We start from the raw sequence: 27,167 nt of genomic DNA on the forward strand, positions 1-27,167 counted from the left end.
GTACGTGTTTTCACGCTAATTCTTGTGTAATGGCTCAATCTTGCGCTGGGAAAACGGTGAATTTTACCTTCTTGTCTCAGTGTTTCGCTCATCAGACGCCGCTTTTCGGGTGAAATTCAGTCTACATCACAGCGTGCTGTTTCGTGTCGGTGCATTTAACAATGGCGATCGCCATTTTCCATCTATCTGCTGCGCGTTGTGTCCAGTGGTGAAAGCATTTGTTTTGTGTCGATCGTACTTGCATCCGCTCTGCTCGGATCGTTCCCGGAGAAAGGAGAAGCTGGTCCCCGTTATCAGCTGGGACGCGGTGTCGGGTGCTGTGCGTGCGTGTGTGCGGTCGATTAGCGAAGGACGGAAACGGCTTCCATAGAAGAGAACGCAACACGAAACAGCTATGGCGAGCCAAGTGAGTCTACAGGATCGGAACAATCTGGAAAAGTTCATCCGCCAGCTGGCGATGAAATCGGCGCAGATTATCGTACAGTCGCGCCTCGGTGAGAAAATTGCCACCGAAAGCAACACGGCCACCGATTGGGTAAGTATGGCCAGCGTTCTTCTTTTCAATTTTGTCTCTTTGTTCTATTACCCGCTCGTTGGACGGTGAGGTGGAAGCGAACCCGGAGTGCGGTGAACATTCCCCTTTCGAAGAAGAGGGCACCAAAAGTGGGCCACGACGGGGTGATAAGCGATTAGCGTTGTGCTCCTATTGCTATGCGGTCGGGCTTTTACATTCTCCCGGGGTTTCTTATGCAAAACCAGGAAGCCAACTGGGGCCGTGAAGGGCGGGCAACATCTATCACAAAGACGCCTGGACGAGCTGTCAAGATTGGGCCCATCTAGGATTAGCAGGAAGCGCGGCATAGATTGGATGGTACGCCGAGAGAGCAATCCATCACGATGGCCGAGCTGAGAGTGGAGCAATTATTAACGATTGAAGTCCCGATCGCCGTACCGGTTATCGGTCACGATTCGATCTGCCGCCGCGCGTTGCATCATCGTTGATCATAAATCAACGGAGCGTACGAAGTGGCTCCGGACCGTGGATGCAACCTTGTCGCTAGGCTGCAAATGGGATACCTTCAGAAGCCTTTCCATGTTTTTAGCTAATGGAACCGTGTTTAGGGCTGGATACCGCCAGGTTGCCAATTCTCGAGCACCTTCATTCCCGGAAACCCGCATCGTTACCTCGATCGATGCGTAGGGCTGGATGTAGGTTAATGGATGAACTTTTGCCACCGACCGATGGATGGTTCGCTGACCGCTGGTCGCTTCTAGGCGGTGACCACGCGGACAACCATGCCAAGTGATAATTAGCTGAATAATATTCTTTGCATTGCGGTGCAAGCGATGAATAAACAAACCGGGCGCGCTTCGTCGATCGACGGGGGCAAACTAGAAAGTTGAACTGTCTTCGATGTCACCGACATCGGGTGGACATCACCCCAGATTCTAATTTTTAATGCAACGCGGAAACGCTCGTAAGCTCTGAACACGTTTAAGCTCGCTGGCCAGGTTCGGTCGTTTCAAAACCTAATCGGTTTAATCGTCTTGAGGTACCTGTAGAAATATCTTAACTCCAACTGTATAAAATTGTATTTGAATAGTGACGAGAACTTACTGCTCGTTAGCTTCTCAAACTGTTGTTTTATGATTTTTCTTCTAAGGAATGATTGAGACCATTTTGCCGATAGCGAGGAAAAGCGACCGCCTTTGGTGTTAAGAGGGATCTCACGAATTTCACATCCAGCTGAGAGCTGATTAGCCATCTTCTAAGTAACGACTCACAACCCCTTCGAACCGGTTCGTGATGGAAAGAACGAGGCGAAACCGTGCAGTTGTTCCGTGTTGTACCATTAGCTAAACTTCCCCCCGGGTTGCGCAACGGCACTTCGATTTGCATTGGAGGCATCGATCGTCGGCTCGGAAAGAGGAGAGCAGTGTTTGAGTGCACCGGAACGGGGTTTTGCAGGAAGAGCAAACCACTTCCCTATCGCCTATCGCCGACCCGGGACCGGCACCCGTACGGTGCCCGTTTGTAGAGTGCAACAAGTTTGCAAGATGCATGACTGTTTCTATTTACTTTACTCGCTAGTTCTGAGGAACGACCGGCGCCAGCAACACGCTAACCGGTTCGTTCCGGTTGCAACCGGTGCTTTTAAATGACGTTTTCACGGCTAGTCAAGAACCGCCGAAAGGCGGTTTAAACTTCTCGAACGGACACTTATGCGGAATAATAATCATCAGTCCACCGGTTCGTTTGCACATCTAAACCCAGGATATACGGTGCACTTGCGAGGAGTAACAGCACCGTTAAACTGGCAATTCAGTGAACTCGGTGGTGGTTCCCCTGGCGAAGGCTGCTCAGAGAAAAGGAATATAGTACGTAAAGGGGGATTAAACTCAACAAGCCCCCGCAAAGTGCATGATAAGATTAGAAGTTTATACTTAATGTCGTTTGCTCACCCCATTGGTAACAGATACTGTGTTCCCGGTGCCTCTTGAAACAATTACACATTGTACGATATCTTATCAATCACTTTATACATGTACATGTACTATTTCAATGTTTCCTTCACATCAACTATGATATGTTTTGTATTCCAATATATGAATTGCTTAAATTTTCTTAACATTTCTTAAATTTTTAGGTCCACTTTTGCCCATTGAGTAACGTTCCCCTGTCGGTTCGGTGATGAAATTGCATTAAGAGGAATTCTGCGGTCATTGTCGTCTGCATCGCAGCTCTCTCACGACGGCGGTGCTTGCCGTCAGGATTGCACAGCACATTTTATTCACATTCGCCATCGGCAAGAACTATTCTCGGCTGCATTTGCTGAGACCCCGGCTGTCGGTCGTAAACCGTGGGACGCTAACGAGTGGACGTCATCGCCCGCATTGTCGTCACCCGGAGCGGGAGATGGCCGTATTTGCAGAATCGGTTCAATGTTTGCTGAGCTGGCCATAAACTTGTCCAGTCCAGCCGACAAATGTTATGAAAGCACATTTTGATGAGTTTCCCGGCCAACCGTCCCACATTGTTGTGGCGCAATATCTCAAGCCATCATCTGCCCGCTCGTTTGATGATTGATTTGATGACATGGAAATTTCTGCGTGAAATAGAAATCAGTCGCGGCGGCACAGTGGTGTGAACATTATTCGCTCCAAACATATCATCTCTCGCGCGTTATGCTATCGGTGTTCCAGTAACCACATACATCAGATGCAATGATTTGCACTTCACTGTGCGTGGCGTGTTGGTTTGAGTGAGCATGAGTTGCCACAATCGCTATCGCCACAATTTGTTGATACCACACTATCTTTGAGTTGAGCTTTGTCGCCCTTTTTGGTACAGCACCGTGGCACGCCCCGAGCATAAATTGCCGCCGTCAGAAGAGAGGGAATTTATGGGAATTTTATTATTATTTACGCAAACTAACCGTGCCTTGGGTGTAAATGATTCTGTTTGTCTTGTGCAAATGGTCAAGAAAGATGATGGCACCGGCGCATTGACGTCGATGGGATGCAGTTGGCAATTCGACAGGATGTTGACCAAGTGCACGTGTATGCGTGAACGCTATTTTGCAATTTTCCTGCATCTATTTGCAATCGCTTTTAACACGCCATTCAACTGTTCAAGATTTCGCTAAGTGAAGTTCCTAACATATTTTACAGTAGTAATAGTAGAAATTTGTTTCAGTAACCTGAAGAAGCTCAATCGATTAGCGGCATTTTTAATTAGTACTCGCCTATTTAATCAATTTAGTATTTGGTCCTTGACCTTCTCTTATGCAGTTCGCGAAATGATGCTCTTCACAAACCCTCCCTACCTCTCTATGTCTTTCTATGGTTCAGAGAATTGTAATTGTCTTCACATGACCGCCAACGCCCATCTTGCGCTTCTTTTCGTGCCTCATTTCTTTCCCGGCATTCCATCGTTCGGAAGGAAATGCAAGATTGCAGATGCAATTTGTCGCAATTTGTTCCCAACTTGTGCCCTCGATGGGGACGACCGAGTTACATCGTGCCTCACGCCACTGACCACCATCCGTTCTGGGTGATTGGGGGCGCCACAGTTCGGTCCGTGTTGGTGTGTTGCAACATCGTCTCTCCACCGTCACCGTCGCCATCGCCGTGTTGGCAGGTTGAAACTGACCTTCCCAACCGCGTGGCCAGCTGGCTGTGACGGAGCACTCTACGCTATGCAACCCACGATTTCCTGTCTCGGCTCTTGTGAAGCAATCTGAGAAAAAAGCTACATACTTTGCAACTTGGAGATTAATCCGCTAATCCGCGGGCAGCGCGGACATGGAGACAAAGAATAGACCCACGGATAGAGGCAGTTCTGCCTCTGCATCGAGCCATAAATGGGCAGCCGCATATTCTTTAGTACCACAAGACTGTCGCTTGCGGATCCAACTAATGACTGCCATTCAGCTGGCTTGAATCGGGGGTAAGAAAAATGCTATCTTGTACAGTTCTGTTCATGCTTTCTCACTGTAACTCGACGCTTTCGCTTTCCACTTTGCTAGAGACACGTTCCGAGGCCGTCGTGCCGCCATGGCGAGAAGGCTCTCTCGAACTGGTTAAGTTGATTGATAACGATTTCCCATCGGAAGGCGGGCCCGCACCCATACGCCATGCGAGCGGTTTGTTGTTCAATCGGAAACGTATTTAATTCACCACAACTCGCTGCGGTGCTCGGACTCGCCAGCAAATCGTGAAAGCTACACCGCAGCCGCGCCAAACACTACCGCAGTGGACGGCAGGAAAAGTATGCCGACTCCGTGTTGCAAAAGCGGCCAATGCATAATCTCTACTTGGAATGAGAAACCGACTGACTCACAAATGAAAACCTTCAAATGATGCTGCCGATCGATCCGGCGCTGTGGCCCCAGCAAGGCTCCATCACGCGCCACATTCCAGCATCATTCATTCAACAATCGGCCTCGCGCTCCTCGCCGGAAATTCCAACGGCCCGTCCCCTTCCCGGTTGAACGCTGGGCTCGGTTGATCGTGCCTGGCGACTGAATGGACCCCGGTGGGTTTGTTTTGATGAGCTACTCGACGCGGCATCTTGAATGGCCCTTCAGGGCTTTTCAGTCTATCGACGTCACCGTTGCACTCTTCTGTCCACGCAGCATAGGATAAATCCATGAACCAAATACCTCGTTTCCAATTGCAGAAGCATAGCCCCGGAATGAGGGGAGCGATCGACGGTCTCCGTGCGCGCGAAAGGGAACGCAACACTGTATCTGCCAGCAGCCGTTGAAATGCCCCGCTAGATACACGGCACTATGCTGTATGCGTGAGCTCCAACGGATTGCGTCCGTGCGTGACACGTACACGCCAAACGGCACGTAGACTTCGGGCGGCGTTCCGATAGTGGCCTTTCGGTAGGGGTGACCCTTTTTTTCGGTTGCTTCTCAGACGCGTAAACAGCAATCTTATCGCGAACTCGGAAGGCACCACCCCCCATGAAGACTAGAGTTTTTTTTTTCGGCGGAGACCTTTCTGTGTATGTTTTGATAACAATTTCGGCACGGTCAGTTATTGCCACATCCTGGCGGTAGTGATTTTATTTTTAGCCAAACAAATTTCGACTCGACGAAGAGGCGGCCGGCTTGTGACATAATGGCTGGTTCCGGCTGCTCGTAACCTGTTTATGACTCATCCGAGAATCGGAATTCTGCGTGGTAGTCTACACAGTCGAAGGTCGTTGGGCAGACGGCGCCAAGGTCATCATGCAGAACGGATCCGGCTACGCACCGGAGACGTAATCCTCGTCGCGTCCCAGCTCATCGTGTTCCGGCGCAATCGGACGTCCCATCGGCCCATGCCTGATGTCATTGACCGACACGTGGTCTTTTCGGTTGCTCCGGTTCTGGAGAGAATAGCTGAGAGTTCTGCCACGTTGTCCGACAGACAGGAGAGAGAGAACGAATCTTGCTACCGGATACACTCCAGACGACGCAGACATTGGCAGACAACGCCATAATGGCAACAATTTCTCGTGAACGACGCACCGGTGGCGAGTCCCTCTAGCCGGACACAACCGCCGGAGGTGTAGGCATGCGCAGTCTGTGACCGGGCCAGATCTGCCACACCAAGGAATTTCGTCGTTTCGATGTGTCTGGTCTGGCCCGTTCGTGGGTGTCGTGACCAGCGACACGTGGGCACTATGCGTGGCTGCTAAACACCAGGAAGGAAAGAGACCCCCTAGGAAGAACGAGAGTGAAACAGAAGGGCACAGAAAAAACTTCCAACATAACGGATCTATGCGTAGCGTCACGTCGACACATCGGGGCATAGGAATATTCCATTCTCCCGAAATAGGCGCACTTGCTTCAGGACGGAACGGGGGTTTTGTTTTCGATCTTTCCCGTTTCCTTGATCACACTCCAAGGACACCCGAGGAAGCCAGTCAGAAGCCGGCTTCTCGTTGTAAACAACTTTATTTTGTTTACGATTTTACCGTCTTCGACCGTCTTCTCGAAGCATAGAGAGCCCTCGCCGACCGCGGTGTGCAACGTGTCGCGCACAGTCGCTATGGCGCTATGGTCAACGAATGGGTCACGGTTTGCTCGGGGACAGCTGCCTTGCCTGGACGACGGACCCACAGCTGGGCTTGAGTTTTGGAGTTTTGCTTTTTTAGTACCAGCCGGGGAGCGATAATGGATCAGCGGCGGCGAATCATGCTGACGGAGCGTGATGTTGTGTTGTGTGTCCGGATGGGCCGCTCATTGACGGAGTTAGTTACATACAACCGATGCAGGCCGATGGGTAGCCTAGCCTAAACAGCATGTACAGTAAGATGTAAGTAATGTTACCATTACGCGTTTGCAGCGGCCTTCCACCGATCGGCCCGTAGTTCTTCTGAATTGATAGCCGAATCAAGCTGACGAATAGAAAAACATTACCAAGTATGCCTCGTTCCGAATGCCTCTCCCGGCAGGATAAGCAGCTGTAATCGCAGTACCCTTTAAAGAGCGCTCAACGAGACAGTCAGAGGTGGGAAACTGGATGTCCCGCGCCTACGCAGTTCGCGGGATTCGATCCGCGGGACTGGCCGGCAACATATTAGACTCACGCTCCGTTTGGTTGCCTGGCTTTTTACGCCTCTGCACGCGAAACCTACGCTCCGCGCGCGATGCTCTGTCGGCGGTCGATGAAGAAAATAAATCATGTCCACTTTCCGTGCACTCGGCCGCAAGACCCAGTCAGGGCCCAAGCCGGATAGAAATGCAATTATGCGTGTTCCATGCTGGTTGGTGGGGTGGGCCGTTGCGAAAATGAGGAGGCCCTCCTGGAAGGGCGATTAGCAGCGTGGGTCGCTCTCGATACGTCCAACCGCCCCCCGGAGGGACTCTTTCCCTTTTTTGTGGCCGCAGCTGTGGGCAATTTTTTGCGCAGACCGACCGCCGGACCAGATGGCGATAATATTCGCGAAATGAAATCCGTTTCGTTGGTTTTTTTAGCGAACGGGCGTGTGTAAAGCCTTCACTGGATCGTAAACAGGGCCGGACATGGCGACGGACGGATTCATTTTTAATGTGCTACTCGTAGACCTTTTGGCCTTGGTTTTGATGGTGGCCTCTTAATGGCGGCGCGGGAGTTTATGCTGCTGCTGCAGCGCCGCTTGTCGCACGGTTGGCGGCGCCGTTGACGACGGTGTTGCTTCCACCAATACACACATCCAGCTCTTCCAAGTCGCAGTAGACTGGGCACGAAAACGAGACGGGATGCCGAGCGTAGCACGCTCCGATGCACATTCGATGGCCTTATGCTGCGCTCTTCGTATGCTGCCGTCGCCCCTCTCGCTCCTCTCTTCACGGACGGATCAACATAACCATCGCACACACAGTGGGCGATGCAGCGAAACCACGCTCTTCACTGGTGTGCGTGAGCCGCGTTTCCCGCGGAAGAAAGAGATGCTAGAGGAGTGCGTAAAAAATGCACACCGTCTCTTGCAAGCAACCGCTTTCTCTCCCTCTCGTTCTCGCCCGTTGCACGTGTGTGCGTGCGATTTCCTCTCCGACATTTCTTGTGTGCGAGAGCATATCGGGAAAAGTGCTTTCCATGGCCGGCGTTGTAGCGTTGGTCTCGAAAAAAGGTGCCTTCGCCATCTCGCAGTTCTACCGGAGCAGAGCAAGAGTTTAGTGTGTGTGCCTGTTGTTTCGTGCGCCTATCGGCGTTGTGAATTTCCACTGTTCCCGTTTTGGAATCTCTGGTCTCGATCATTATCGCTGAAAATCGGAAAAGAAATTGATAGTGAGAAAATTGCGGTCTGCCCACAACCTGGGTGTGCAGTGCGTCTGTCCCGCCGCAGCGAGGGCCTCTAATTTTCGGGCTGCCGCCCAAATTACTGGACAATTGTGACGTGTGTAGGATTGGTAGCGGCGCTACGTAGAAACTGGTACGGTCGACGCCTACTTGGCGCTGTCTAATTCCGGCGGGACATATTACTGCGTGTGACTTTCGAAAGTGTGGAACAATCCAAGACAGCTTATTTTGTGACGTTCCGTGTCCCCGTAACAGGAATATCGACTCCTCAACAGCTTCCTGCTCGTGAAAGGTGAGCCCCACGTTAACTTGAAACATGAAACATAATTTGATCCTGTCGATGGCGACTCGGCGTCGTATCAAAATGTAACGTTCTGGAAAAGCTAGAAAGAGACAGCGATGTAGAGGCGCGTCCTTTGCTCGCTCACTCTCTCTCTTTATTTTTAGCCGCTCAACCAGACGTGTACACGTGTCCTGGCGAACAGGAATCGAGAGAGAAACATAGCGCAAGAGAGAGAGAGGGCGAGATCCAACGTGGAGTACGTTTGACCGTAGCGTAGCGTATTTGGACATGTTCCCGGAAAAAGGCGATGAGTCATCCGCCATTGCTCAACGTGGACCTCTCCCACACACACAAACGATCAGTGATGGCCAATCTTCCAGGACACCGGTTTTTTTCGACTTTCAATTGTCATTTTCGACGGCTCTCCATCGGCCCACTGCTGTCCTGTTCTGTGCTACCTTTTTGGGGGATCCATTTATTTGCTGTAAAACATCCGCTTTACTCATGCGAAGCGAAAGGAACTCCGCTCCGTGACTCCCGTGACCATAAACGGAATTTGGCGTACAGTCCGCGCCCGCACACACCCTTATTTGGTTTGTGCCAAATGCCACCCCACCGTTCGGTCCGGTCCGGGGTGCAGTTTTTTGAGCTACAATTGTCTTAACATTTGCTCAACCCGCGCTGCGAGTGCAGGTCGTTTTTGGGCAGATTGTTTCGCGAATTAAACGCGGACAAGGACGGCAAAAGATAAACACCCATGTGTGTGCAATTATCAATATTTACCCACAGATCTCTGTTTGCGGATACTGTTGGGGTCCAAAGGCTAGTCGCGGAATATTCGCTTTCGCAGGCCGTAGTACAGCCAATAGAAGTAAATCGTTGTTTATCGTTGCGTCCCCCGGACCCAAGGTTGTCTGACATTTGTACTTTGACTTCGTAGAATGATAGATGAAGAAATTACCCTTTGGGCCGAGGGTTCCTGTGTGTGACCGGATGTTGCCACTTGAGCGAGGAGAACAGACGTCTGCTTATTGCTACGCATAAATTGCAGACTCGAGAGCAAGAGACCGACGACGACGCGATCCGGAAAAGTGGGTGCCCTATGCTGCCCGGCACGTGAAAGTATCGTATATCATATTGTCAAGCGCCTCGCGAACCTTTCTCCAGAGGAACAGCCCACTGGTTGTGGAGGCTGGACCAATAAACCAAGGGATTTGGTGCGTGCGATTCGAGCCAAGACACGGCCCTAAGTACCGAAGCGGGCGGTAGTTCGATCCATGGTAACTGGAGAAGCCACTGAGCTGACTCTGCATGATTCTGCATCTGTTAAGTGTATGAAAACGTCACATGTTAATGCGTCTGGTACGGCGTGCGTATCGAGGTCAGGCGATTGGATTGTCGTTCTGGGGCGACCAACCCTCAGAAACCATCACTGCTGCGGCGGAACGGAGGGCCCATTTGTTTACGGTTCCATTGCGTAAACCTTCGGCTCTTTATTGTGATGCTCTCGTGGCGGAGCGTGAAAATGCAACATAATGCTGTGTTTAAATTGGGGGTGGTGTGTGTCGGACCGGATGCGCCACGCGACGTCGAGGTCTCTCGAGTGCAATGAAGATAGATTATTTTTGGTTCTCTGCTTCTGCTGCTGCTGTGGGGATATGGACGGTATAAGAAAATGATAATGGAAACATAATGTTGATGGCTAGTCTGCGCTGTGCAGCTGCTTTTTGATGGTTTGTTGTAATGGACGAATGACCACAATGGTTATGGGCACAATTCCACATGCCTGCGGCACTATCGAGCTGCGTTATAAAGACCCTTTACCGATTGAGTTTTCTTCTCATTTTTTTGTTATGACTAAACCATGTGTTGCCAGCCGGTGAATTGAATAGGGCATTACAAAAAATACCGTTATATTTATGTTTGCTTCAATAACGTCATGAAAGTTACGTGAAAATTTAATCCAATCGGGGAAGGTATTTCAATAGCCAAGATCGTGCAAGCCACAAAATATTCCAAGTGCAGTCACCGGACCGGTGGACATCAATTTCTAAGGATCTCTTCAAGTTGTTGTTGTAAGTCGTAATGTAACTTAGTAATTAGCAGTGACTACCAGCATAGGTGTGTCTATAGTCACTAGCAATCCATGATTCACATAGTCCATATGGAATATTATCAAACAATTGAATACTCGATGCTCGGACGTCCCTTCGACGGTCCGCCCGATTGCCCACCGGTGTTCCGTCTTGAGTAATTGCAAACAGCGGACCAACCGTTGTTTACTCGCACTTGCCATATTGCTTTGATTACACCCGAGAGAGGGCTCACTATCTATCAGCGGCCAAGAAAACGGCAAAGCGGCTCTGTCACAGGCAAAGGAGGCAGGCTACGGGTCCCTCTCATGTAACGACTCTGATTGATTTGTTTTCCTACCACTCGGTTGGGGTTGTGTACACTGCGGCGTACGACCGACCTGACGACCCCCGGGATCGTGGCGTACTTTTCCACCGAAGCCCCTCAAGCCGGGTGACGATCGTACGATCGATTCGTCGGAAACGCGTGTCTTGTCCATTCCATACTTGCAATCGAGATTTACTACGACGCATCGACGCCCGGTCGGCCGGTCGTCTAAGGTGCAGCAGGTCATCGCCGTTTCGAATCTGTGGCGAAGAAACGCGTAGAGCTACTCTACAGGTAGCTCCCTCAGCCGAACTCAGCCCAGCCGGTTCGGGTTGTTTGCGATCGCGGCGAGTGTCTTCTACGAAGGTCAAGCTGATAGTAAGAAAGTTTTCTGTTTTTTTTTTTTCAAATAATCTGAAGCTTATCTTGCGTCCAGTAAATCTTCGCAGGGAGGAAAGTCGACTGGGGTCAACGGTGGAACCAGTGTTTTCACCTTATCGGCGGACGGCGAATGTTCAGCTAGCTCGGCGTGTTGACAAGCTGGAAGATAAAGCGCTCAGATTAAAGTGTGGGGAATCGGGGTGGCCGCAGAGGGATGGAAAATTTCGCACGATTTTTGCGATGAAAGTTTTCTGTTTGGGCAATCCAATCAACCTTTTTTCCCAACCTTGCGCAAAAAAATATTGCTGAAACAATTTTTCACTGCTGCAATAGGTTCCAATTAGTCTTTTATTGTTCCATCTTACATAGAGACTAATGTTTCGATGCGTGGATAGATGTACTATTTTTTCCTGATTGCTCACAAATTACAGAGCCAGTAAGACATACTGCGTCGTGCCTTTTCCTTACAACTAACCTCATTCCGACGCCTCTATCTGGACCAAGGTCGACAGGACAACCGGAATCGAGCTGATCGATCGATAACGGCATAGTGCGGGGCCCTCATTCCAGTTTCTATATCCCTAAGGGTTCGCCATCACCTTGCCATCATTAATGCACAGTGTTATTGGAGGCGTGAACCATCTGTCCAATCGATCCGAGTTTTCCGCTGGGAAACTTTACCTTTCCCACCAGGCTTTAACGACGTCTGCAACTAATTCGTCCACTTGCGGGTCCTCGAGGTGGATAAAGGGCAAAATTCTAATCACTTTCTCCCCGTGTCTCCGTCCGTCTTTACAGTTCAACATCGCAATCACGGACCAGCCGGACGTGCTGGTCGACACGAAGAAAGCGCTCCAGGGCAGCCAGCATGAGTCGATCATCTCGCGGTTGCCACTGTGCGTAGAGATTTCGCTGCAAACGGCCGAGGGTGGTAGCATGATACTGGAGGTTTGGTCGCTGAGCATCAGAACCGACCAGACGAACGCCCCGCAGCGGGCCACCAATGTGATCTACAATCGTATGGGCTTGCTGCTCAAGTCGCTCCTATCGGTCACGCGAGTTACGCCCGCCTATCGAGTGTCACGCCTGAAGCGCTCGGACTCCTACGACATCTACTACCGCATCTACATCGGTGACCCTCAGACCCATCAGTTGGGTAAGTATCAGTTCCCGCCGCGTGTATGCACTGGCGACGACAGGCCCCCGATGATCAACGACGTCCTCGATCTCACTCTCGGAAGGGGAGGGCCACGATTTAATCTGTTATTTTTTCAAGATCTCGAATCGTCCGGGGCACATTCCAAACCCGGGGCGGAGGCCCTTCCGCCGTACGGGTCCCCGTTGTACACAAGGCCGTTGATGGAAAAACAAATTGGTACAATTCAACTCCTACCCGCATGTGTGGCATGAAGTGCGCGAGATGCACGATGGTGTCAATTTGGATCTGAATGAAGCCGTGTCGGAATCGTGACGATGCCGAGCAATTACCATCACGTTCCTCGCACGGTATCGCGCCGTAAACATGTTTACGAGCCGAGCCGATCCAGCGAATTCCGGTTCCGGGAGGAGGTTGCCCTGGTCAGATCGCGAGAGCCAACGCGGGCAGTGGTGGTCCCCTTAGGTGGCGAGCGAGAACTGCATTCGCATGATGGTGGTGCTGCAGTCAGACAGGGTGCTATTTGCTATTGAGTGACCTTTTTACTACGACGGTAAAAAACCCGCTACTTTTTACACCCGTTTGCGAGTGAACGGCAGCAGTGGACCCCGCGGGTACGTGCCTCACTCGCTGTGGGGCTCCAAAGTTCACGTCCGCGTTGACGGGTAAGGCGATACACACATCCACACCAACGGGGTGGCTCGCCGGTGTGTCCTTCCTTTTTCAGGCGACCTCTCAACTATGATGGGGTTTCCCGCCGCTCGTCGCCGTCGACGCTCCACCTCGGTATGGCGCCCCCCAGGAACCGGGTTCCGGATCGTAGCAAACGCTAATTAGCGCCACGTACCAAAAGGGATTTAAAAATCGGTTCTCCACAGCGTTCTTCGGCGTGATGTCACAGAACCACAATGGTTTTTGCTGCAACAATCACCGGTCAACGACCATCGCTTCAATTCGCAATGGGAAGTTGAGTTGCCAAGGGGAGTTGTATAGGTTCAAGGTTAGCATGTTTGGCTGTTTTGGGGCCCGCGGCATTTTTGGCAACTCGTGTTTATTCAATGTTAACGGTGCGAGGAGTTCGCCCCCCCCCCTAATCGAAAGTGAATTCTCACACAGCGTTGATTGTAGCTTTGTTTAACTAGCCTGGTCTGGTTTTTGGCGCACCGAAAAAACACATCAATCGCGTGGAGGGAATGTCTTCGGAGAACCTGTTTCCCTTGGAGGTTCGCTTCGCGGATGTTACTCATGCAGCAGCGTTGCGATGTTGGCTAAGCTCTCATCGTTTAGTGGTGCCGAAACCATGTGGCAAGATTCTGCAAACAGCAACCTCTCGGCCACTGTAAACCAAGCACGACGCTTCACACACTCCACCATCAACAGTAGCAGCAGCTCAGGTGTTAGCGTAAGCAGCGAAAAATGGCCTTAATGCGCGCTGGTCTTGGTGCTTCCAACACTAGGCCTCACCAGACGACCTTCAGACCTGCCGTCAGACGAGCTGCTGCTGCAGCATCATCGTCACGTTCGATAAGACCGTGGATTGCGTTGGAAAGAGAGAGAGAGCCGCGCATACCACGTGCCTCCCGCAGCATACCGCAACGGCCCGCCTGCCTGCTGGATGCTGCTTAAAATTCCGCCTCCCTCGGTCGGTTGGCCTTTTAAAAGCATAAGCCAACACTCTCGGCACACACCAACGAGGACGTGCTTTATCGCGCGCCGGAATGAGAGAAAATCATTGTTTTCTTGCCAGCCCCGTAAGTGATGCACCTGGCGCATCGTGACTGCATCTTGCACGGCGCCGCGCTTAACTTTCGCAACCCATCATCTCCTCGTGGGTGGGAGCCCAACGTGTGCGGAGTTGTTGAATATTTGAACAATGCTTAACGCAACTGCGCCTCCTCGAGTGATGCAATGGCTAAACGCCTTCGGAGATGCTTTGAGTGACCACTTTATTGATCTTACCGCGTCCTATACCTCTATCGAGAGAGAGAGAGAGAGCGGTACGCCCGCGATGGTGGATTAGTTTTAAAAGTAACGTCGGGTTCAATCAACATAACTACTCAAAGATAACTCAATTACGAAACGGGCGCGGGTTGTAAAGCCGAACTGTATCGCGTGTGGGAACCGCTCAGAATTAGAAATCGGTTTATATTAATCTTCCGGCTGAGGCGCGCTGAGACGGCACTTTTCTAATCCAATTAAAACTTTGAGCGGCTGCTGGTTGGTGGGTTTTGGTCGTGAAAAGTCGCCCTTCACTTGGCACTGCTCGGTTGCGCTCTCGCTCTCTGTGTTTGGCGGCCTTTTCCCGCATTCTCGCTGGGTTGGGTCGGGAAAAGAAAGACGGTTTCGCAGTAATTGGCTTTAATTACGTTTGATTTATGATCCGTCGGTGGGCTCATTCGAAGGTCAGTAGTTGCGGTACGTACGTACACTCCCTTCTCTCTCTCTCGCTCGCTGTGATACCGGATTGCTGCCGATCAGTTCTGCTCCGAAGCGGAACATGTTGTGTTGCAGATGCATCTCGCTGCATTCGTTGCAGTTGGCGCCGGAAGTGCAACGTTTTGCACCCGCTACGCTGTGCAAACAATGATCGGCGCTCTACCGGAACACGTGAAGCTAGTAACAATAAACTTCCGAACGGATGGGCCGTTAAAAGGTGTCAAGGAAGATGCAAATATCGTGGTGCGAAGGGGTTAGATGCTGCTCAACAATTCAAGCTCTCGTTTAAGGTGTGAGATTCCTATCACCTTTCCGCGAAGAAATTCCGCTCGTTTTCCGTAGGCCGCGGTGGGCTTGCGTCCATGGGGTGAACCCCGTCCGAATTTAATCAACCGGCCAGCGGAGGGTGTTTTATCTGCGGACTTTACACGGTGGACGATGCTGTTACTTGGCACATTTTTTGTGTTGTCGTAAAACAGCGAGATTAAAATCATCGCCTGGTATCATTAGCCGACTTACGAATGACAGCATTCGTTACTTTATCTCGCACCCGCATGGTAACCTAGGGCAATTGGCAGGGACATTCGAGAACGGAACGCGTGCAAAATTATCTTTAATCCATTTTTTGTTTTGCAGCCTTCTTTGTGTGTCTGGCGTACATCACGTGGCTGCAAGTCGTTAAAGTGTACCCGTAAAATGATAAAAACTGGCGTCGCTTGGTGATTGTGAAGGCCCGCCGCATCGCCGCCGATATTGGTCGATAGAAGCGCATTCCAATTTTGATGACTTTCTGAAAAATCGCTCATTGGCGCGTGTCTTCGACGCCCGGAATGGAATGTGAAGAATGTCCGTTTGAAGAAGCCATCGTCTTCAGGGCAAGAAGCGATCAGTGGCGCGTAATTCCGGTTACCGCTTTCCATCAGCAGAGGTCCGTGTGCCAAACTGGGTGTGTCGCGTCTCCCGGCGGCCGGCATGGCGACGACCTTCCGCGCAACCTTGCCAAGGTAATCCTTCGGGTAATTAATTCGGTGCTCGCGATACGAACTCCGTAATCGTCGATTTCCACCTTCCAGCGGCACGAGCACCGTGAAGCATGAAATCGAAAACCCAACCCAAGTTGTATGCAACCATTGAGTGTGCTGCGCGCTTATTATTATTTTCTTTGGAACTGGGTCAAATTAGATAAAACGGAAGGTTCGGCAAAGGTGTTGCTAACTGACACAAGTTTCCATTCCGCCTGAGGCAGTATCGGATTTGTCTACGTCATTTATTAGCATACTTGTGACGTACGCGACAACCTGAGCCTCGGTAGCTGGTCCGGTGTTGTTACTGACCGGTCGAACCGATGCAGGGAAGATGTGACCTATGTGACTACCCGAGGGCGCACCGATAACCCGGGCCAGGGATGATATTATGAAATTTATGCGAATAAATTAAATGTAAGCGGCGAACACACTGTGGCCAAAAAATGGTTAGCCGCGGCCAATGGGCCGAAGGTCTTGCTTTTTAAATTAATCGTATCGATGTCTCGCGATAGGAAAAGGCTTTTATCGGCGGCTTTTAGCCTCATTAGCGATTGGCCCATATAAAGACCGGCATTTAAATCCGATGTGTCCGCTCGGCAGTTAAAGGGTGGCCACCGTCGGGCTTCTACTGCAAACTGCGGCCGCCGCAAAAAAAGCCTTAAAATCACGAGAACCACGTGATTGAGTCGGTTCCGGACCTTCTGGTGTTTCGCTTTCACCAAAACCGGTTACCGTTTCCGCTTTGCGTGGACCAGGCGCCACGTTGGCGTTAATTTACGGTGCGCACCTTACCCTCGGAGACGTGTGCCATCTTCGGTGGCGTTACAACTGAATGAATTTCACGCTCGAACTTCCCGCCGATGTTTGCGTGTGAAGCGAATTGTTAAGCGTTCTGGGTCGATGGGAAGGGAAAAGTTTCTCTCCAGATTCTGACCACAGTCACATCCAGAAAGTGTAGCGTCTATTGGAACCCGTCTAAAGCAGTGCCAAGTAATGGGTAAGAAAATTGTTCGCCCAACAAACAAGTCAATTAAGGAAACCCCCGGTCTGGCACGTGCCCACGGAGGTACTTTTGCAGCCGGTTAGTTACTGGCCAGCTGGTGTATGGTGGCACTCGTCACGATTGTGAAGCAAAAAACCCTACACGCCAACCTTCACAATCGTCGTCGTGTGGTGCTCGTTGTTTCTTTTAATTTGATCCCTTTTTTGTTGTGACGCCTGACAAACCGACGAAGAAGTAACTTCATCGCGGAATGCGCGGAGTGTACGAGTAAATAAAGGAGCCAGCAGGAAGAGGTGACCTGGTGGCATTAAACGAAACTTGAAACTTCAACTTGCCACTTGAGGAGTTGTGTGCGGCTCTTAAGTCCGTCTTAGGCGTCAAGGAAGTGCAAAAATTATCATCCCAGCGCGATCTGCGAAGGTTGCGAATTATTTTCCCGTTTAATAAGTCCACGTCGGACAGAGAGAGCCGGTGATACGACGGGGCCGCTTTAGGACAGCAACACCTGACCGTACGATGATAAAATACTAATTAGTAGGAGGGATTTCTTTTTCTTCGTTGCGCCCGCTTGTTGCTAGCTGTTGTTGCACTGTGCTGCTGGAGTGTGTTTTTACAATCCCCACCACCACCCGGTCGTGTATGTTAATGGACGCTAAAACCCGGTTCTCGCCCCCCACAGTGGCGTGGCTGATCGAGGGCAGGGAATTCCGGTAATAAACGAAACGTGTCATCTCCTCGTCCGAGCGGGTTGTGACCACCGGTTGTCACCGGTTGAGCACGCTTTTGCGCTAGAGCCACGTTCCCGGCGGGTGAGTTCACGGCAGTGGACCGGGGTGGAGCACGTTTCGATGTGTGGCGTCTGAAAGTGCCACCGGACGGTGATAAATCCAAAGGTTGCTGTCGATAGGCGGCGCTCCCAGGCACTCGACACTCGGTTATATTGGCAAACTTTTCCTTTTACAGCTACTGAAGACGCGGCCACATGGGGCATCGAATAAACTGCTCTACTGCTTCGCCACGCTTTGGCGGCAGAAGATTTAGATGATTAATGCCCAGACGGGCTTTTGTCGACCGCGTTCAGTTGGCGCTCCTTGGAACTTGCGACCATCTGTCTACTATTGCGACTGTTCGAAGTATGACCGATTTGACTTACAATTGTCATTCGGACGCATCCTACTATGTTTATGTGCACAAGAAAACGCTGTTTAGGACAAATATCGGTGTGGAGTTTAGGGCAAATATCGGAGTCGCGCCAAACAAAACAATCCGCGTGCGCGCCTCGTGCCAAAATTCTTCACTCGATTGCTTCGCGTGCAGCTTCGTTTCGCGGAGATCACTCGTGATGTGACCTTTTTTTTGTGCTGTTTCCTTCGCTCAACGTCGTTCCATTACGCAATGCCTTTAAACTGACATTGGGCCCAGAATCTTCTTCCCGACCACTCCACGGCATTCAACGCTGTTCCCTCTGGAACACCATATTCGTATTCGTGGGGCGTGTTGCGCGGCTGATGATCGCATCAAGTGGTCATAGTGGCCGGCCCCCCCGGTGGTTGTTTCCCGAGTGTTACGCTAATGGGTTTATCTAACATGTTCTCTCTTACGTACTGCCCTCCCCGTTCTGACCTTGAATTCGCGTGTCCGGCCCTTCTTCGTGATCCTTTTTTCTCTGTCTCTCCGTCATTCGGGACGGCCTGTACCGATTCGCGATGGTAACCCAATTAGATGGGGAGCCAACACCCGCCCGCGGGGTGCGCGTTTTCAGTGGCCATCGATTTGGCGCAAACAGCGCAAAAGAATGTAAGGCACTAGGCAAACGCTGCAAGGACGACCGATTGGGGAAAAAGGTGTTTCGTGTCAAGGTTAGTCACGCTCTCTCAGTGGTCAATGCAAATGTGTCTCCCGCCGTGTGCACTGCTGGAGACGCACGACCAAGTCCGCCCAGGTCTCCTCCTGCGGTCTACTGGCTGCACCTGCAGGGTTTCCACGCTTTTCGCTTTCAGACAGGGCCGGCGCCACCAGGCTCATCGGAAGTGTCATGTCGGCGGTGTGCCCTTTTTGGGTTGCATAAAAGGAGGTTGCAAATCCGTGCGTTGCACTTTTTGACGTTTTGCGCAGGAGTTTTCCCAGGTGATGATATAATTCGTAGTTGGGCAATCGAACCGGGAATTGTTGACAGCGGAAGGTGACGAGATCGAAAGGAACACAAACGGTGTTTACCCGATTTACGTTCTCCACATCCACCGGCTCCAAACCGGTTCGCACCGGGTTTATCGCGCAGTTATCGCCACCAGGGGGTTCTAATTACCCGGTGGCCCCTCAGTTTAGTTCCGGTGAGGCACAGCGCATCCACAGCAAATTAAAAAAACAAACATCAGCTACCACGTTGTCTCTAGGCAGTCGGTACTAAATTTTAACGTCCCGTCATCTTCCGACTTCCGACGGAAGCGGGAGCGTGGGATACCGGTCCAGGAGGGTAAACGAATCGCTGTTTGCAGTGCTGGTGGTGTTGATGACTCGATCATGTCGTAGTGACTTTAATGCAAACGTTTACACACTTCCGCCGTAACTGACACTTGGCTGACATTTCAGCCACTCGCGAGAGAGAGTCTGATGTCTCAGTGACCATTTACATGCACGAAGTGTCCGTATCTATGCTGGTAAATTGTCCGCGATCCGCGCGAAATGAAGCAAGAACTCTGCGATCCGTCTGATAGCGTTCGGTTGGTGCACTTCCTCCGGTTTCTCCGATTGGAGCCACCTTGAAGCCGGTCGAGTCCGTTGCACACCACAGTACTTGCACTGCACTCGACGCATTCGCAACGTCCATTCGCCCGGCGCAGCATACGTAGTGCCGCGGCGGGCGTACAAATATAGCCCCACGGTGCACGGGGTGCCGTTCAAGTGAAGGCTATTTTTAATCCCAGCCAAGCGAAGGAACAACAGCCGCGATTCCGCCAATGTCACGGCAGAGCCGGTTTAACGCGCGAGGGAAATTATAGATCTTTCTTCTTCCTTGTGCCGGTCCGGGGGGTAGTTCTCCTCGGTAATGCTGCCGTTCTCGACTTTGTCGTGGAGGGCCAGAGCGCCATTTTAGCCGGCGGCCGCGCTAGGTAAACATACGTGGCCGACAATTGTTCGCCACTCGCATTGCTGTTTACTTTTCCCGTGACTCGCTCGATCGTAATCATTTTTTGATGGCCCTTTAGCTACCGCTGACTGGCACACTTGCACTCGGATCGGGTTTTGTGGGCGCGACACTCGGTATTGGACTCTCGGAGTAAACAAGCTCACCCTCTGCGTCCTGCGATCGTCGGTCAAAGGCCTGTCCGTTGACAACTGAGTAAACGCTAACCTGCTTGTTGAATTTGTAAAACAATGCCTCCGAATGTTGCGAATGTTGAAAATGAAACAAACGTTCATTCGAAACCTACATGTGGACTGTTTGCGATGACGTACGGTCAGCATATCGAACGCATGAACAAACATCGTCGTTTGGTTGACAATCTACGCCCCGATAGTTTAATATTTTGAAGCTAGACTGTTCGCTTTTCCACCCAAAAACCAGTCTACGTAAGTGAAGATTTGATCAGTGAACGATTTAACGTTAAAGCAACTACTAAAATGCAGTCCTTAATTCTTTGACCAAAAAACTTGGCATCCTCGGCGGCTATACTGTCCCGCTCTACAATGTTTTGTTGGTGTTGGATTGCACCGGACTTCAGCAGCTTATCGGCCGCGATCGCGAACCGCCTTCGTTGGTGTGGGGTGTCTTTGTTTAAAACAGTGCTTCCCGCGCCCCGAGCATCATGTTTCCAATTATCTCTCCCCCGCGTGACCTAGAGAGTTGTATGACCAGCGGCGCTACCAGAGTGAGCTGCTGTGAGTCACCGAGAAAGTAGAGATGACTTCATGCCTAGTAGCAGCAGTATGATTCGACTTCCGCATTGTGTGATGATTGCTGGCTAGCTGTCGTCTGGAAAAAAACGTTGCCAATTTGTTGATAAGAACCCTTCGTGCCAGCGGCCAACATTACTAGTAACAACAGGCAACGCCGCCACTAATAACAGACAACAGAAACAAGTTCATTTTGATTCCTGCGGCGATAGGGGGTCCGTCCGGACCACAAACCGTTCGGTCAAAACTCCTATCGCCTTTACCTGTGGCTGTCCAGCGTGGCACGTTTCCATCGGTCATGCTCACGGCGCTCACTCTTATCTGCGCTACTATTCCCGCAATTTTGTGGTCAACATAGAGGTCCTCCCGCTCACCCCCCATAAAGGGTACGCAGATAAGGCAATGTTACATCTCGTGCACATCTGGTGGTACTCAGTTATCAGCCGGTACTCGGTGACTGATATCCACGAATCCACAACCATCGCAACCTGTCGCCTGATAATGCGCGAGTGGTAAAAGTGTCAGCCAAATTCCTGTGGTCCTTTCGTGTAGTGTGTCTCAATGCTGCCGTAGTCCCCTGTAGCGTAAAAGAACGTGTTGATCAAGTGCAGCTTCCGAGCAGCAGCTTGTCAAACAATTGGAAATAGACTAGAAAAAAAACATAAACAAACAAGCAACCATCTCTCTTATCTACCGAATGCGCCCGGCACGATTGACGTCAGTCAGGAGTGTGTAGGGCTTAGAGCAGTCAGAGCCCTTTGGAAAGCACGAGATAGCGCCCCGGGTGTCCGCGGCACTTTCTTTATCACCTCCCCACAGTAAAAACGCCCCTTTGACGGGGCAAAACAAAAAAAAGGCAAGATCCAACGACAGTTGGGACCCATCGGGGGGAAACAATAGCGGTCTGTGTGGTAGTGTTCACACGCCGCACCCTGTCCACTCCATTTCGCTCGCGTCAAGCTTGACAATGGCGTGGGGCCCGCCTACCACCAAGATGGGATGGTGGGTTGAGAAACGATCGCCCGCCCCCCTCGTGATTAATTAATCTGTTCGTGGCGCCAGCTGGCCGTTTCTCCTGACGGCTGACCGGTGGCCTTCTCTCCCACGAACACATCCCCACAGCTCAGGGGTCTTTGTGTCGAACTCTGTCGCGCCCTTGCAACTTTCTTGTTTACTTCTTACTCGCGATCTCCTGCCGCTCGAATCGGACTGACATCTTGGATCGTGTCAAATTTGGCTACGAGAAATGTTTACTCCCCCCGCACATTGACTCACCGTCGAACAATCGAAAGATCTCTCGTGGACCAGCGAGAGATCCATCTGCCTGCCACCACACGCAATCCGCTGACAGACAAGGTTTGGGCGTGCCAAAAATAAATTCACCGGCGAGTAGCCGGCGAATGTTTCGGTCTCGGTCACCGTCGCCAAGAGTCAGCGGTCAGCCTAAAAACGGACACGCTTTCGAAATGGGGATCACCCAAAATATCTTCCCAACTCGCGTGTGTGCACTCCTCTCGTGTCTAGCTGCTTTGGGTGTGTTACAGGTGGTCGCCACCGATTGCATCCCTTCGTCCTTTTACGTGTGTGCATTCTTTTGGGTGGCGTGTCACGACGGCGCTTTGCATAGCAACAACCGAACACGGGTTACGCCACCAGACCAAGACAGACTTCCGTCGTCGTGACGGCGACGAGGCGGAAGGCTGCCGGCGACGGTTGCAACGATCTGGCCCCCCGATCGGTTGACGGAAGTGTGAGGACTTCAATTGGATAATCATCGGGCTGTCAGGCGCCGATGACAGCCAAACGACTCGGGGACTCGGAGCTCTCCCCGCGTGATCGGCTGACGCGTCGAGCATCATCGCGAACGGGAAATAGAAAGCCCCAGCCCCACCCCATTGTGTTTTGTTCCTCCGGGCGTTATGTAAGGACCACCGTTCTTCTGGTGGATCCTCTTCTGCTGGTCGCTCCTACTCTATTCTCCAATCAACACCCATCAAGAGCCGCTTTTTCTTTGCTCTGCTTGCTACAATCGTAAACGCAGGTCAAAACCCCTGGCGTGGGGCGACTTACCGGCACACGGGGGGAGGTTTCAAAGTATCAAAACAAAATGATTAGACCCGCTCCAACCCATCATCGGGGCGGCGGACTGCTGCGTGAAGGCGTGGCACATTATGTCGTAGAGAGCCGACAGCTGGCCGGGGACACAACTGAGGCCGAGCGTGGGGGGAACCCCAACAAACCACTAGTAGTGCACCACGTCCGATCATTACTACGATCATTGGCGCCACTACTGGCGACTACTACTACTGCTACGTGGCGAATTCCGCGACCGCCGATGACTGTTTCACCCCTAGATTCGCACCCTGGCCCAACTCACACGTCCACACACAGCCTTTGGGGCCGAGCGATAAGATGTCCCCGGGTAAGGCCTGCCTGCGCTCTTATCGCTTACCCACACACACATGGAGTTGATTTGCGCGGAGAAGTTCCATTACAGAGTCTTTAATTTTTCGCCAACTCAAAAAAACCGTTGGAAAAATGTGATCCTCCCGTCATGGTATCTAACCCACTTCAACGGGTTCGGACCGTCATCTGGACAAACACTTTGCACATCCATCTCACTCGCACACGGGGCGCCTCGTAGGGTGGCGCCAACGTTCGGCCGCATAATCCTTCTCTCTCCGAAGTAAGTGGAACTCGGCGAGTCACAAACGGGGAGGCCATTCAAATCGGCGCTCGCGGGACACGCACAACCGCGATTGTCGCACGCCTCGGCTGCGCGTGTGTTGGTGATCGCGGTTCCGCGAAACACGTTGACTGGTTCTGTTTTCGGAAAGGGGGCTGCAGAGTGGGGGATCGTGCGAGGGGCCAAAGTGCGCCACGACTACCCACTGGGGGATCGAGAGAGCGAGAACCGAGAGAGCGCGAGCGCGAACCGTCGTCGTGAAGCAAAAGCAATCCACACTCACCCGTTTACTCTCATTCATTTCTCGACCCTTCCACCAGGCGATGGTCATAACCAAGTGCGCGTCGGACAGTTGTGCACCCAGATCGGAACACTAAACATGGCCGTGGCCTACCGGACGAAGATTACGTTCTCGCCCACGCAAACCGGACGCGACAACACGATCATGCTGAAGAGCGATCACTTCCTGAAGGATCTCAGCCCGAAGCACGTACGCTACAACTACAACAAAAAGAAGTAAGTAACGCGGCGAACTACTCAAAACAATCGAACGGGAATCGACAACAAGTGATCGGAGTGTGACGACAAACGGCAGCAGCAGTGACCGTGTGGACACATTTGAAACGTGAAAAAAACCCACCGAAAATCCGGCGGCAACCGAGAGAGTGCCGTCCCCCATCTGCCGTCGGAATAGTTGCTGATTCATGCATTTAGCTGGTATCCACGGCGTGCGGCCTGCATTTGCGTCACGTTCCCAGCGCGAGACGATCACGAAGACATCCGGTGGTCGTGAGGAGGAATGACAATCAAGCCCCTCGATCCTCATCATCATCATCTGTCGGCTCTCTAACGCTGATGGGTGTCATATTTTGTGTGTGAAGTTTTAAATTATGCCCCGTCACCAGTCACCGACAGGGTGGCATTCCCACACGCACGCACGCACGCACACACTGGTTTTGGCGCGCATTCCTCGCACCCTTTCGGTGGACATCACCTGAATGCGACAGGGAGCGAGTGGGGCCGAAAAGAAGAGTTAACCACTAGGTGTGGTAGTGTGTGTGGTTGGAATGTTGTAGTCCGCGGAAGAGCTGCATTTGCGGCGGTTGGGAACCACGGAATGCGTTTGATTGTGTCTTCGTCGGATTTGTGGATGATTTGTGTGATCGTGTGGACCCCTCCGGGTGATGGCGGATGTGGAGAAGAAGTGAGTGCGTCCCCTCGGGGTACCGTTAGCTGCATCGAGCTGTCGGCAGATGGAGCTGTTGATGTTGAAAATCACCAACTTAAGATTCGCTTGCCCCCGATCAAAGGAGGCGGCAGGTGTAGAGGCGCGAAGCGAAACCATTAGCAACAACAACAACAACGGTGCTGTGGATGCTGAGCATCGTTCACGGGGCCCTGTTCGAAGGACGAAAAGTGTGGATTTTTACATTTCAAATGACGGGGCAGCATCGAGAGTGTGACATTGGGACCTTCGTGCGGCGCCGTGGAGTGCGTGGCACAGCCCGTCGGATGGAGAAATCAACCGGTTTGATTCGGAGTTTTTAATCGCAACGCGCTTGTTGCGTTGGCAACGCTGTGAAGGTTTTTGCGTTCCCCCCACTTTTGGCAAGCAAGCAGTTCCAACATGGCGGCGGCGGCAGTCTGAATTGTGCACTATGGATACCCGCTTGGAAACGGAACCGCCGATACCGAATCGGCACAGCAGAGAAGATCCCCGCCGGTGTCACTTTCCGATTAGCCGCAAAGGAAATGGAAAGTTGTGTGCTATCAACAGCGCAGCACCGTCTTGTACGTGAGTCGGTATTGAATCCGTTTTGTGATGTAAACCTGAAGAAGTAATGCAGCTTGGTGTCACAAGGTGTTGGGTGTCCTGAGGCAGAACGATCTCGCAACTCATTCGAGCAGAATTGCAGCAATAAATCTCGCTACTCGAGCCCTAATCCTTCAGATAACCTGATAACCTCAGATATGAGAACCTCAGTGGCGTCCGCAATCCAGATTGAGATTAGCAGCCCCGTGCAGTGCTACAAGTCGTTACGACTTGAGTCGAATTTCACTTCAGGAAGTAACGGCACCTGAAGTACTTACGTTCTCTAGTAGCAAAGAAGGGGACCGATCACTAGAGGGAAGGCGCTCCTCGAAGGTCGTGAGGGTAAAAGCACTGCTGGGAAAGGGAACGCAGCATATCGGCTCCTATCGGTCGCTGCCACAATGTCATCATCTTAAAAAGTGGAAATGGTGCAACAGAAAAACTGCAGCAGCCTACAGCCAGCAAGTACTGACCGACGATAACCGGATTGTGTTGTCCTGGCGGCTCTGTTGGCCCGCCGACCGTGTGTTATGTTTCTCCGACGAGATTACAGCCAGGTTCGCCTGGAAGGGAGCGCATAATCACGCGGAGCCTCGGAGGCCAACGTGGGGTGGGCCACACTCTATTCCTATCTTTTGCAACGTAAGCTTTAGATAGGAGACTTTTGCGAAGCAAAAAAAAATGCTGAAAGATAATGAACTGGCCAGGTTTGCAATCACCAAGTTTGTTACAAAATCTGCTGTTTAAAGCCCTACCGATCGGAGGTCATCGATCGCACACCGAATAGGATCGCTGATGGTCTCTAAAGCACCACCAACGTTATTTTCGCCTCGGAGCGAAATTGCATCCCCTTCAGCGCGGGCTCTCACCGTAGGATCGCCATTAAATGGAATGTGGAACATAATTTATCACCTCCAGCCCACGGATGAGTGGGCTCCAGTTTGTGCGCCTTGCCGCGTTGTCCGGAGTGGATGGAGAAAATCAATTCCACGTCGCCTCGCCGCCATCCTGCTGCGTTGACCTCCACACCACGCAGAAGTGCACCGTTCCACTGAGCACGACAGGCTTCCGTAGGGTTTCCAGCAGCCAATCAAGAGTCTAGCGACACGGCCAGCGATTCGTATCCGTGGGTAGATTCATTCATAAACCACACGATCGCCTAACAGACCAACAGCGAAGAAGTGTGGGAGACAACACACCTCCTTGCGCGAGAGTTCCCTAGCGTCGGGGGCCCTTATGTGGGCGATGAAGCTGTTGGCTGGCGCGGTTCCCCTGGGGCCCTTTCAAGACCGGTGTCTGCCCGTTGTGTAGGTTTCGGGTCCTCCTCTCTCTTTTCTGTCAACCGATGATCGATATTTCCTTTATTAAAAACCATAACCAGGCTTGCCTGTCTGCCTTTCGAATGCTGGCAGGACACTGGCGTCGATCTGCAGCCTTTATTAATGGTTGGAGGCGGAAAAAAGTGAAATAACGTTACGAACGGCATCCAGACCTAATCTGTCTCTGCAAGCGACGCGATATTGGCGCCCACACGAATACCACCACCAGTCCACTTGACTTACCACGTTCGTTAATTGATGGAGCCGGCTGCGGATCAGGCGGCAGAGCGACCAACCGGTCCCGCATGACTTTTTATGGTCGGAAGGCAGTTGCTCATCGGAACCAACCGACCAATCACTGGAAACAGTGGCTGCTCTTGGATTACTGGAGACATTTAAGCAGCAAGCTGTTGTCCGGTCGCCAACGCGCCCTCCAGAAGTAAAAGGTCCAATCGGCAAATACCGTAGCCGGTGGCAGTCTTTTTCTTGCA

The 27,167-nt window shown here is 51.7% G+C and overlaps 1 protein-coding gene across 1 annotated transcript in view; it reads left to right on the forward strand.

The window, feature by feature from the left end:
• The first annotated feature begins 213 nt into the window (after positions 1–213).
• The window catches only part of LOC131216301 (autophagy-related protein 13 homolog), a 30,039-nt gene continuing 3,085 nt past the window's right edge, over positions 214–27,167 (forward strand). The window contains exons 1-3 of the mRNA XM_058210757.1: positions 214–535; positions 12,143–12,500; positions 23,865–24,060. Coding sequence (XP_058066740.1) covers positions 395–535; positions 12,143–12,500; positions 23,865–24,060 — 695 coding nt within the window. The 5' untranslated portion in view covers positions 214–394. The remainder of the gene's footprint in view (positions 536–12,142; positions 12,501–23,864; positions 24,061–27,167) is intronic.

This window comes from Anopheles bellator, chromosome 1 (assembly GCF_943735745.2).
Source record: "Anopheles bellator chromosome 1, idAnoBellAS_SP24_06.2, whole genome shotgun sequence".
Taxonomy (NCBI): domain Eukaryota; kingdom Metazoa; phylum Arthropoda; class Insecta; order Diptera; family Culicidae; genus Anopheles; species Anopheles bellator.